Genomic DNA, 11,855 nt, shown 5'->3' with positions numbered 1-11,855 from the left:
TCTGCACTATTTAATTTATTTTTTCTCTGTAAGAGCATTCATATTAATTTTTTTTGAAGAAACATTTATTATATCTTTGTTACGACAATTATGTTTTATGAAATAATAATAGTTAATATGATTGGCATATAATTCGTAAGGAAAACCTCCATAACAGAAGCTAACTCTGCAGATTGCTAAAAATTAATATTGGAAAATCGGGTTTCCAGGGCTCGCTTTAGCGTTTCTGTCGCCCCGGTAAAAATTCAAGTCGGCACCCTTGCAGATTTGGGGTTTTCTACTAAGCCAAATAGCAGGAGGAGGGGAGGGATTGGTGAATTTGTATACAGAGATTCAGTGTGGAAAACTCCACACCTTTTTTATGAAGAGTATTTTAGGAAAGAAAAGATGTATTTTAAATGTAATTATTTTTTATGGATTATAATTTGAATCGAATAGATGATTTAGGTAACGTGGAAAGTGATAAGCAAGTAACATGCTTAACTGAATTCTCATGAATAAATGATGAAAATGAATTGAATTCAGGTTTAAGATTTTTTTACTAATTTTCGACTTCATAAAACGCTCGAACATTTCGGTTGTTTTCTTTGATATATGATTGAATAAAACAACCGGATTATGTGGAAGAACCATTATTTTTAATTGAAATAGATGTTTTGGACATTACCCCGGACATAACCTATGCAAAGATGTATAAGATTGTGTAAATTTGATAATTTTTTTTTCACAAATTCGAGGCTTTATTGTAAAAAACTGGTTATACATTTATGATTCAATGTATTGTCCATCGCTTGCCACTACTTTCTCCCATCTTTCGCATTGAAAAAACTGGTCATCTTTTGAAGCTGATTTTCACTTCTTCATAAGACTTCCGATGGTCAGCCTGGCCGTGTGCCATTGATCGAAACAAGGGATAGCCCGGGGGAGCAACGCCTGGAGAATACGGTGGAATGGGGTAAGGCTTCCTATTTCAACGTTTCCAATTATGTCTTGACCACTTCGCAACAAGGTGTCGAGCATTGTCATACTTTAAAATCACTTTATTGTGTCTCTCGTTGAGTGCATGTGTTTTCAACGTCAATGATTCGTAAATAGTACTATGAGGGGAATACGCGACATCTGGATATTTATGAGTATATTGTATAATGCGACACCTTTGATGGTTTTTGATGTTGATTAAATTTGTGTGTATTTCTTCCTGTTGTTGCTGTTCGAATTAAGAGCAGGTTCACATGAGAAGCGCTCAATGCGCGTTTCGACAATGCGCATATACAAGTACATGATGCATTTTATTCGAAGCGTAAAAACGCGCGTTAGCATGTGTACTCTTTGAATAAAATGTATGTACTTTTTTTTCAATATAAATTGAAATTTTATTTGTCATACTGTTGAAGTAGAAAAAGTAGATGCAAGTTTGGTAAAATTTCATTTACTTCAATTCATTCAATAGCAAATAAAAGGACTTTTTAACATGTCATCCGTATTGTGCCCTGAGATTCCTGCTCCAGGATTTTCATTTGAAAACTGCAAACGTAATACTTTGTTGCAAATGAAAGGTCTTGTTTTACCAAAAGCAACAAAAACTGGTACTACAATTGTAGGTATTACCATCAAAGATGGAAGTGTTCTCGGTGCTGATACAAGAGCAACTGAAGATACAACTGTTGCCGACAAGAATTGCGAAAAAATTCATTATACAGGGTCTTTCACGAGGAACCTCACCCATATTTATACGGGAAACTACTGAAAGTATTTTCATGAAATTCAGCACTTATAAGTATTTCACGATGCTGATGAAATCTAAAATATTTTCAAGGCATGAGCACCTCCGGTTTTTCCGGAAATGACGTCAACTTCCGTTTTTCAAATTAGAACCCCATTTTTTTATGGCAGATATTGAATCTACGTTAAAAAAAAATATGTGAGTGTATGCATCACACCCTTGCCCTAAAATGGATATTTTCTGAGTTATTCACAAAAAACTGTTTTTCGTCTTGAATTTTCAGCTATTTCTTTTCCCTTCACGCCAAAAAGATGAAATTTTCAGGAACTGTTATTTGAACCATGCTGTAGATTTTTCACCCCTTCTTGAAACCGACTTCAAGTTACTATTAGGAGAACCATGGCAAACTCTCGCAGTTATAACTAGAGAAGATGCTCAAAGTTTGACCGTTAATTTATAGACATTTATTTAAACGTCTCAGGAATGCTTCGTGCGTTGCTCTTCTTATTTCATCGGGAGGAAGAGATCTGCAAAAGTGTTTGAAAACCAAATTGAGTTTCAAAACTATGAATCTAAAAATCTAAACAAACCTGAACGCATTTCTGACTCGTTCCTGAAAATTTCATCTTTTTGGCGTGAAGGGAAAAGAAATAGCTGAAAATTCAAGACGAAAAACAGTTTTTTGTGAATAACTCAGAAAATATCCATTTTAGGGCAAGGGTGTGATGCATACACTCACATTATTTTTTAACGTAGATTCAATATCTGCCATAAAAAAATGGGGTTCCAATTTGAAAAAATTGATTTTTCACGATTTTGTCATCCCTAACTTTGAAAGCGATTTTTTCACCCCCTGTATCATGAATCGCGATTTCGATTTTTAAAGTGGATACATCAATCCTTCATCTTGAAAAATCCCAAAAATGAAAATTTTCCATCCAAAAACCTCGAAGTTATTCTTGTTTCAGCGGAGCTCTATTTTCGATTTTTTTTTCGAATTTTCCCGCTCAGAGAGAATTTTCCAACCAAAACTGAAAAATGTTACATCAAAATAACTTGAAATTTTCTAAGGAATCTATTTCTGCAATAAAAAAATGGTGTTCTAATTTGAAAAACGGAAGTTGACGTCATTTCCGGAAAAACCGGAGGTGCTCATGCCTTGAAAATATTTTAGATTTCATCAGCATCGTGAAATACTTATAAGTGCTGAATTTCATGAAAATACTTTCAGTAGTTTTCCGTATAAATATGGGTGAGGTTCCTCGTGAAAGACCCTGTATATCACCCAATATCTATTGCTGTGGTGCTGGTACAGCAGCTGATACAGTAATGGTCACCCAACTTATTTCTTCAAAGCTGGCTCTCCACCAATTATACACTAATCGGCAAGTCAGAGTATGTACAGCTAATAGGATGCTGAAACAATATTTGTTCCGCTACCAAGGTTATGTTGGTGCTGCCTTATCCTTGGTGGAGTTGATACAACCGGTCCTCACCTACATCAAATTTATCCACATGGCTCCACTGACAAATTGCCTTTTACAACTATGGGTTCTGGTTCTTTGGCAGCAATGGCTGTATTTGAATCACGTTGGAAGCCAGATATGTCAGAGGAAGAAGGCATTCAGCTAGTGAGGGATGCTATTGCAGCTGGTATCTTTAATGATCCTGGATCAGGTAGTAATGTTGATGTTTGTGTAATAAAGAAATCAGGAGTACATTATAAAAGAACATATGAAGAAGCCAATAAGAAAAGTACTAGACAGAATTCTTACCGTTACCCTAGGGGATGCACAGCTGTTCTTTCTACTAAAGTACACAACATTGATGTTGAAACTACAGTCCAACATATTGAACCCATGGATATTGCTTAAATGAATTGAGTTACTTGTAAACGCGTGTTTTGGCAGCGCTTGTATGTGAACCTGATCTAAGAGCATATTCAAGGAATAACAATTACTTGATTTTTGCTTTAAAAACTCATAGATCACATTCCTGAGCTGGGAGGATCAATCTTGTAAAGCTCTGGACGCTGGATGGACGGATTTTTCAATTCAATTTTTGAATTCTCCATATTCCAAAATGTTAACTGCGAAAAATTCCGGGGATGGGCTAAACTTATTTTTGAAGGATTTCAAAGATTTAGGTATTATTGAAAATTATTAACCAAAATGAAACATTTTTCGCAACTTTTCACCTCTTCGAACTCAAACGTAAATAAGATCACTGTCATATTAATTGTTAGAGCTATTAATGTGAAGACTGAATGTTTTTTCTCGAAAATTATGCGCCTATTGCGTCTTCGGAAATCTCAGAATATGTATTGATGAGATTATATTCAATTTGACGACATTGTCGGTAAGATTATATTTCACTCGAATTTTTATTAAACTTGAAATTTTGCGTCAAACTTGAAACTGTTATTATACATGCACACCCGAAATTTCAATTCGTTGGTATCTTTTGTCACTTAAACATTAAGTGTTTTCGATATTTTGCTTGAATTTTCTATTTTCTATGATTATGATGATGACACAATATTTTATAATTTTCAGCTTATTGTGGAAAAGGTATAGTGTGAATTAAATGCAGGCTAATATTTTATTTCATATATTTTCTCTCAATATTATAAACATTCCATATAAACCCAACACAATCATATAAACAATATCTAATTGCATAAAACTATATTGGATATCATTTGTACACCTACAAAATAAGAATACATCAACATTCAATGAGGTAAATAAATAGAAAGGAAAAATTATTACAAGTAGACAAATTCAAACAATAAAACAAAATGTAAAGGTACAAAAAAGGGTGCAAATACTGTACATTAACGGTGATGATAATATTGTACTGCTCCAATAAACACTGGTATGAATGAGGATTATTCGGACTAGTTAAGTTACTTTTCACAGACATTCTTCTTTAGTTCTGAAAAAAAAATTGAGATGAATTTGAGTACTCGTTAAATTGAAACGCTACAAAGTTCACAATATGCTTTATTCTTTTTTTGTAGAATATCTCAAATTATCGAAAAAAGGTGTTAACAAAATGAAAAAAGTCGAACTAAGTTGGTTTGCACCGAAGTTTGACCGCTTACCCCTGAGGGAAAATAACATATTCAAAAATTCTTATTTCCGAAACTATAAGTGCTAAGACTTTGAGGTAAAAATACTGAGCGCCCAAAAAAACTATGTACCTGTAGTTTTGCAAGTTGAGGATTGCGTTCTAGTGCTAGAATATGCTGTTGAGCATGCGCCAGTTGCCTAGAAGCACTTCCCAACTGTTCAGACAGAGCTGCAGCCTCAAGCCGTTTCACTGACAACTTCTCCGAAAGCTCTAATACTTCGTTTCTTTGTTGCCTTGCAAACTCCTGCTTGAACTTTGCCACTTCCTTCTGAACTTCCGCTTCGTGTGCCTTTCTCATGGCATCCAAGGCAGCCAAGGTCGCTTGTGTCTCTTCTTGAAGAGCCTGTTCCTTCTCCAACCTCAGCATTTCTAATTCTTGAGCATGTTTCTCTCTCATCTCTTGGACAGTTCGATGATGCCATTGTTCCATTGCAACCAGGACTCTTTCACAAAGGGATTTCAGCTGTTCAATATCACTTTCTTGGTGGGTATCTTTGCATGATGCTAAAACGCATCTATAAGCGGACCTCAGACTTTCTACTTGTGACAAATACTCGGCACCCAAGTAGACTGGACGTTGAACATTTGAGACGTCCGGCCTGTAATGAAATTACATTGAATAAGTATCAGAGAAAAAAAATTGTAAAAAAAAGAAATGAAGTAATCCCAAATTTTGATGGACAAAATACATTTCCAATTCATGTTCTTTCAGAGATAACTCAGGGTATGTTCATTATACATCTGCAGAATCAATTACTGAGCAAGGTGTGATATAGGGCAGTGTTCTTGGCTCGCTTTGCTACCTAAATATGTCTAATATATTTATGTGAATACATATCTGTATATTATCGAAATTTGTTGAAATTAATGATATTCTAGTATTTTTCCCGATGTAAAATCAATATTTGAATGAAAATATTTGAAGAATCAACACCAACTGATTGTTGAGTAAGATTTACCTTGCATAGATTGAGCACATGGACATAAACATTTGAGCAAAAGGATCTGAATCGATTTTTGTGATTTAATAATAAAAAACATCACAACGACAGGAAAATCAAAAGCTGAATTTCTGCTAGGTGGTCATATTATAATAATGATTATTATTGATGGACACGAGAAAATTTTATTCTATTTTAATACTCACATGTTGGATGAAGAGGTGGTTTTCAATGCTGCACGGATCTGAGCCAACTTCTCTCTCAGTTCAGAACACTTTGAACAGACATCCTTCCAGTCCCTAAAAATGCTGGCGTTGACAGGTACATTAGCTTGGTGTTGCAGTTGAGAAATCTCACTCGAAATGTCATTCAGATAACCTAAAACTGTTTCAACTTCCGGTCTCTCAACCAGAGCATAACAATCCCTACTGCTTCTATCTATCATACACAAGAATTCAGCTTCTAAACTTTGGCTTATATGTACTGACTGATTCTCAACAAAAGACCAACATTCTTCACTGTTAATGAGGTTGTTCAGAAGATTGTCCATGTTGGCGTTTCTTTCTATCTGATGTGCTTCGAACTTGCCGGATAGAACGTTTATACGAGCGTCAATTAAGGCTTTGTGGGCTATAATATCAGCGAATTCGTTCAACAACAAACTGGAATTGAGGCTTATTCTTTCCGATTCCAGTTTACGCCGCCAATTCTGTCTTTGAAGTTTATTCAAGCTGTTCTGGTATAACTCCGTCAGTTCGTTTATGTTTCTACTGATTTCGTCGTACAGGAAGTCTTCAACGGAGTCCGCCCACAGCTCTAACGCTGCTCTTTCTGAAGCGAAGAAACTGAAGAAATAGTTATTATCTGAGTTGAGATTGCTTTGGTAAATTTGGGCTGCTCTAAGCAGAACATGGTTGATCTCGGCCTGAATCAACTCAGTATTTACTTTCTCCCTCGTAGCCTGTGTAAACTGATGCTTGGTTTCATTTGTTATCGATTTTAATATGCAGGCTTTGTCAGAGATTAGATGCATAGTCTCCGACGCTAAAGCTTCAGCAAGTTGCGGCAACTTGACAGACTTGTAAACTGATAACTGACTCTCCAGTTTCTCCTGTTCTTCTATGAGTAAATGCAGAGATGGATGTGTATTGCTGAACTGTTTCTTAAAGTTCTTGAACCCATGAGCCACAGAAATGAGCGCTTTAGCTAGTATCTTAGATAGATATTCAGCACTTGTCTTCGATTCAGGAGCTTGCATGAGGTGTTTGCCATTGAACTTATTCTTCAAGGAATTCATCAGGTGTGCAGTTTCCTTGATTTCTTTGTCAATCAATCTGTCACACGATGCTTCCCCATTTGTTGCAATGTTAAATGCCTCTTGAATCCTCCCTATGACTATATTCTCGAAAGCGATTTTCTCTGCGAGGTAGTTCAATTTGGCCTTGTTGTCGTAGCTGTTATTTTCAATCATAAACTTCTTCCTCTCGTACATTTCGTTCAATTTCTCCATCAGTATCGTCTCGAACTGTTTGACCACCGAATCAGCCGAAGATTGTATGACTCCAATTTCAGCACTGCTGACAACACTGCTTGAATTGTTTAAAATTTCGCCTAATTCGTTCAAGTGATGTTCTAGAACGCCCAATTTATCAGAATAAGGTTGCGTCGATCTCTTATTTTTGTTATTTTGCAAAACGCTTAACTGGCACAAACACTCACATAGCTTAGACTTGGCTTCGAGAATTACATTTTCGAATCTGGACGTGTCTAAAGAATCGTTCTGTTCATCTAATTTACTAAGGTCACTAACACTATTACTGACGTTCAAGGATTCAGTCGAAACATTGATATTTGTTACTTTGGATTCTAAGGTACTCAGTCTCATCAGCAGTTTCATAGATTCTGAAGCTGTAGCGCTATCTAAACTCTTCCTTCTGAGTCGACGCAGGGATTTGTCATCTATGGGAGAACTTCTGTCACTGCTCCTGTCTCTCTTGTGTTTTCGCCTGGGTTTTCCCCCTTTTTCTAGTGCTACTATTTTTGCTTCTAATTCGGTAACTTTATCCTCCACTTCTTTGTTGATAGAGAAGCTTTCCCTACCTAGAAAAGAAAGAGTCATTGTGAAAATGAGAAAAGAACATTACAGACATGTAGAATGAGATAAAATGAGCATAAAGAAAACTTTTGAAGTTTTGGTTTTGTACCCACCTTTGAGAGATAAAGATCGTCTCTTCTCCCTCTGTTCAGTCTTAGATTTATTTCGAAGTTGCTTCTCAACCGCTGTCAGCTTTGAAGTTAAGTGCTCCAACCTATTAACCAACAAATTGACTTCAGCTTCGCTTTCTTCCTTCATCAATTTCATGCTTTCTTCCAAACTGAAGTTGACTATTTCCATCTTATCGAAGTTTTCGTTCGCCTCCTTCAATCTTCTTTTTATCGCTTGGATCTCCAAGATTGCTCTTTCGAAGCGACTCTTCAGGTCCAAGGCGTACTCCTTAAGTTCATTCGTTCCCAAATCTTCGATGTCTATCTCCAGGTTGATGTCGATCAAACTCGTCAAAGAGTCGGTTTGTTTTGGGTTCCTTACTAGGTATCTGCTTTCAACTTCTTGCAGTCTCCTGGTGAGTCGTTCGTTCTCTTGGGCTAGTCGTTGATACTTCTCGCTCGCATTCGATAAGTCCTCTTGTAAACCTAATATCACATGTTGCTTCGTCTGCAACTCCCTGGATAAGAGACCAACCTTCTCTTCGTAACTTTTTGCCTTCTCCTTTGCTTCGAGCAATTGATGCTGGAGAGTCTTTTGTTCCTTCGTGAATTTCGTTTCCGTCTGTGAGTTCCGTTGGTTTAATTCCTTTTCGGTCTTTTCGAAATTTGCGATCAGGTCCTTTATCCTCTTCTCGTAAGTCATTGCTTCAGATTGAACTTTCTTCAGCCTGGAAAAGGATTATACTTATATAGTTGTTGTAATTATCATATTTGGTTGCAAAAAGTTAGCAGATCGTTGGAAAAAAGCAGGTGAAGCTCTATAGAAGCAACTGAAGCAAGGGTAGAATAGTTTACGCTGAATAAATCAACTCAACAGAAATTCTGGATGTATTTAAAAAGTAATAAAAAATTGAATAAAACTATGAAATTTTTGTACGTTCTACTCTAATGACTCTTGGATGATTTTATTATGAACTGAAACAAAACTATATATAGCTCGCTACTATTGTTATACACACCCAAGCCATTTATTGACTTCCTGATGTTGATAGTTGGTGTTATCACTAAAATCAAATTATTTCTCAGAAACAAAAAAGATTCAGTTTGGGGTTTATTGTCATATTGTAACCTTTTTTATTGAACATCCGAAGTTTATATCTACTTTGCAGATATACTTATACTATCTAATCACTTTGAAAGGAAAATTGTCGATCAAAAATGTAAGTATTATGTCTCTTCATCAAATAGTTTTTGGATTAGAGCATTTTGTTTGGAAATAATTATCTGGTAGGTTATGAAGAAAAAATTGCGAGTCTAAAGTATCAAAACAATTTCGTAGCGCTATTTGAAGTGATCCATTCCACCATATGATAAACGAACTTTCCTAGAAGCAAAAAATCTTTCTCTATTAAATTCGAAGTAGCATTTTTTGTGTTTGTCATTAGTAAATAGAGTTGCAATAAATAACAATGATATAAAATTTATTTTCTCATAAATTATCAGAAATAAATCGTTGATATTATGACTACAGCTGACTTTAATTTTGTTGCCACAAAATTTGAAGATGTTAGGTACTAATTTTGGGTATAACACCCAAACCCTAATGTCAAGGGGTTGTAAGTTTTGGTACTTAAATTTATCTCTCAATGTGAACTTAGCCGCCTGAATTACCGAAGACATCCGAGTCCTTGGACTTAGCGACGAGAATGTATGTAATGAAGACACTGATTATAGCAATAGACAGCTGGCAGCTCAGTTCACATCTACAGATAAACTTAACCCAAAGTCAGTCAAATTGACATTATTACTACAGCTTGCTTTAATATTGTTGCCAAAAAAAGTTGAAGATATTATTCATTTTCGGTGTAACACCCCTAATGTCATAAGGGTTGCAAGTCTTGGTACTTTCACCTTCGGTGAACTGAATTTATCTCTCAATGTGAACTTAACTTCTGAATTACCAAAGACATCCGAGTTTTTGGACTCAGCGAAGTAAATTTATGTAATTTAGTTAATTCGAGTCCTGGACAACTGGTAGCTAAGTTCACACCGACAGATAAACTTACTTAACCGGAGTACACTCTAAAATATACGAAATTGGGCAAAAACTTACCTAGCAATTTCTTCTTCCAGGTCCCCCTTGTCTTTCAGCGCCTTCGACAACTGATTTTGTAAATCGTGTATCTCTAAATTCTGCCTATTCAAGGTGTTACTGAGCTCGACGTGCTCTGTTTCTCTAACAGAATCCAACTCGTCGGTCGACGTGCTGTCTACCGTGTTCTGCCTAGATTGGCACCTAGGCAACCTACCCCTTATCCTTGACCTGTCCTTGAGCCTGGCCGCGGCGAACTTGGTCAGTGGCGGAGAAGGCGGTAGTTCGCTCCAATCCCCAGAAAACCTCCTGTCGTTTTCTGAGGCTGTTTTGTACTCATCGTCGCTGGATAAAAATACGGATCGTGGTGTGGTCGGTGAGTTTGAACTGTCTGAAGGTGTCGGTGTGGCAGGGCAGGCCTTCTTGAGGGCCTCCAACCAGTTAGATCTGATGCCAGCGGTGACGGCGCTCAGAGTTACGGATTGGTTGGACCAGTGGATTTCGAACCCGTATTTGCTTTCTGTGGCCACCTCGTTGTAGTTGGACACTGAGGAGAGTTCTACAGCATAGTCCGGTATGGCTTGTTCATCTTGGTCCTGGTATATGGTCAAGGTTGGGACGCAGAGGACGATCCAGCGGCGTACCCATTCGCCTTCAGGATTTTTCAGCCACAGCCACCCCTGGAAATTCAGATTCAAGTCAAATGAAATGAACACGTGATCAGATTGAATTGAAATTCATTGAACTAGAGATAACGATGCTTTGATAAAGCGAGATATTTCATGGATCACATATTTCCATAAGTATGAGTTTTCCCGGAACACACAATGCTCGAATTGACCGAATTGCATTTCCAACTGCTCGACCACCCAGCTCATTCTCCAGATCTGAACCCCAGTGATTACTGGCTTTTAGAGACCTCCAGGGAAAGAAATTGGGCTTTAATGGAGATTTGATTGTCGAGGTTTGAAGCCTATTTCTAAAGCAAAGACGAATTTTCCTACAGAAAAGGTATTGAAAAATTAAAAGAGTTCTGGACTACATGTATCACTCTTGAAGTGATTATGTTGACTTGACGAATAAATTCGAATATTTGAAAATTATGCGTTTTTACTAATTATTATGCCTCGGGCTCATTGAGTAATGTGTTTTCATTATTGATTATCGATTATTAGATGTGTGTGCTTTAAAATTTTGAAATAACTATCAATTACTGCGTTGAAGCAAATCATAAACAATAAGTATTAGCATCTCAATACTAATGATTTGTTTAGAACCACATCATGGTCTTAACACTTCCAACGAGGGTTTACGTGGAAACTAACGCCGAAAAGATTTTTTTATCATATTTATAAAAAGAATTTCAAAACCTTCATCGACTGTTATTGCCACTTGATGTAATATGTGGGAGTGGCCCCTCTCCAAATAACTTTCGACTGATCTTGGTGTTTTCCGGGAACACTCATATTTACGAAAATTTTAGGCTGGACTATTGTTTGTGGATAACCCTGTATGCATTTCGAGATCACAATTATATTTAAAATGAAGTAATCACCCTCTTGTACACAGCGTTATATTTCAAAGATTAGAGTGTGGTTACTTCATCCTTGAGTAAAGGGTTTTCCAATAGAAGAAAAATGGTTATAACGGCAACACTGCGTATCGTTTTTTGACATTTGTTATGTCATTTGTGTTCAGTAGGTTATGTAATTTAATCAAGGAAAGATACACAATCCAAAAAAATTCAGAAATTCTTTTA

General features: G+C 36.5%; 2 protein-coding genes across 2 annotated transcripts in view; one reads left to right on the top strand and one right to left on the bottom strand.

The window, feature by feature from the left end:
• Nucleotides 1-1,389: 1,389 nt before the first annotated feature.
• Nucleotides 1,390-3,602, top strand: LOC123678338 (proteasome subunit beta type-7-like). Its single transcript, XM_045615320.1, is given in 3 exon segments — nucleotides 1,390-1,695; nucleotides 3,001-3,185; nucleotides 3,188-3,602. Coding segments are annotated over 3 exon segments (819 nt in total). The 5' UTR covers nucleotides 1,390-1,471; the 3' UTR covers nucleotides 3,598-3,602.
• Nucleotides 3,603-4,317: 715 nt separating this feature from the next.
• The window catches only part of LOC123678337 (protein outspread), a 202,995-nt gene continuing 195,457 nt past the window's right edge, over nucleotides 4,318-11,855 (bottom strand). The window contains exons 7-11 of the mRNA XM_045615319.1: nucleotides 10,118-10,776; nucleotides 8,008-8,732; nucleotides 6,006-7,899; nucleotides 4,929-5,457; nucleotides 4,318-4,660 (exon numbers count right to left, since the gene is read on the bottom strand). Of these exons, the coding sequence (XP_045471275.1) occupies nucleotides 4,655-4,660; nucleotides 4,929-5,457; nucleotides 6,006-7,899; nucleotides 8,008-8,732; nucleotides 10,118-10,776 (3,813 nt within the window). The 3' untranslated portion in view covers nucleotides 4,318-4,654. The remainder of the gene's footprint in view (nucleotides 4,661-4,928; nucleotides 5,458-6,005; nucleotides 7,900-8,007; nucleotides 8,733-10,117; nucleotides 10,777-11,855) is intronic.

This window comes from Harmonia axyridis, chromosome 4 (assembly GCF_914767665.1).
Source record: "Harmonia axyridis chromosome 4, icHarAxyr1.1, whole genome shotgun sequence".
Lineage (NCBI taxonomy): Eukaryota > Metazoa > Arthropoda > Insecta > Coleoptera > Coccinellidae > Harmonia > Harmonia axyridis.
Note: the sequence above shows the minus strand (reverse complement) of the source record. Positions and strands in the feature narration are given on the sequence as shown.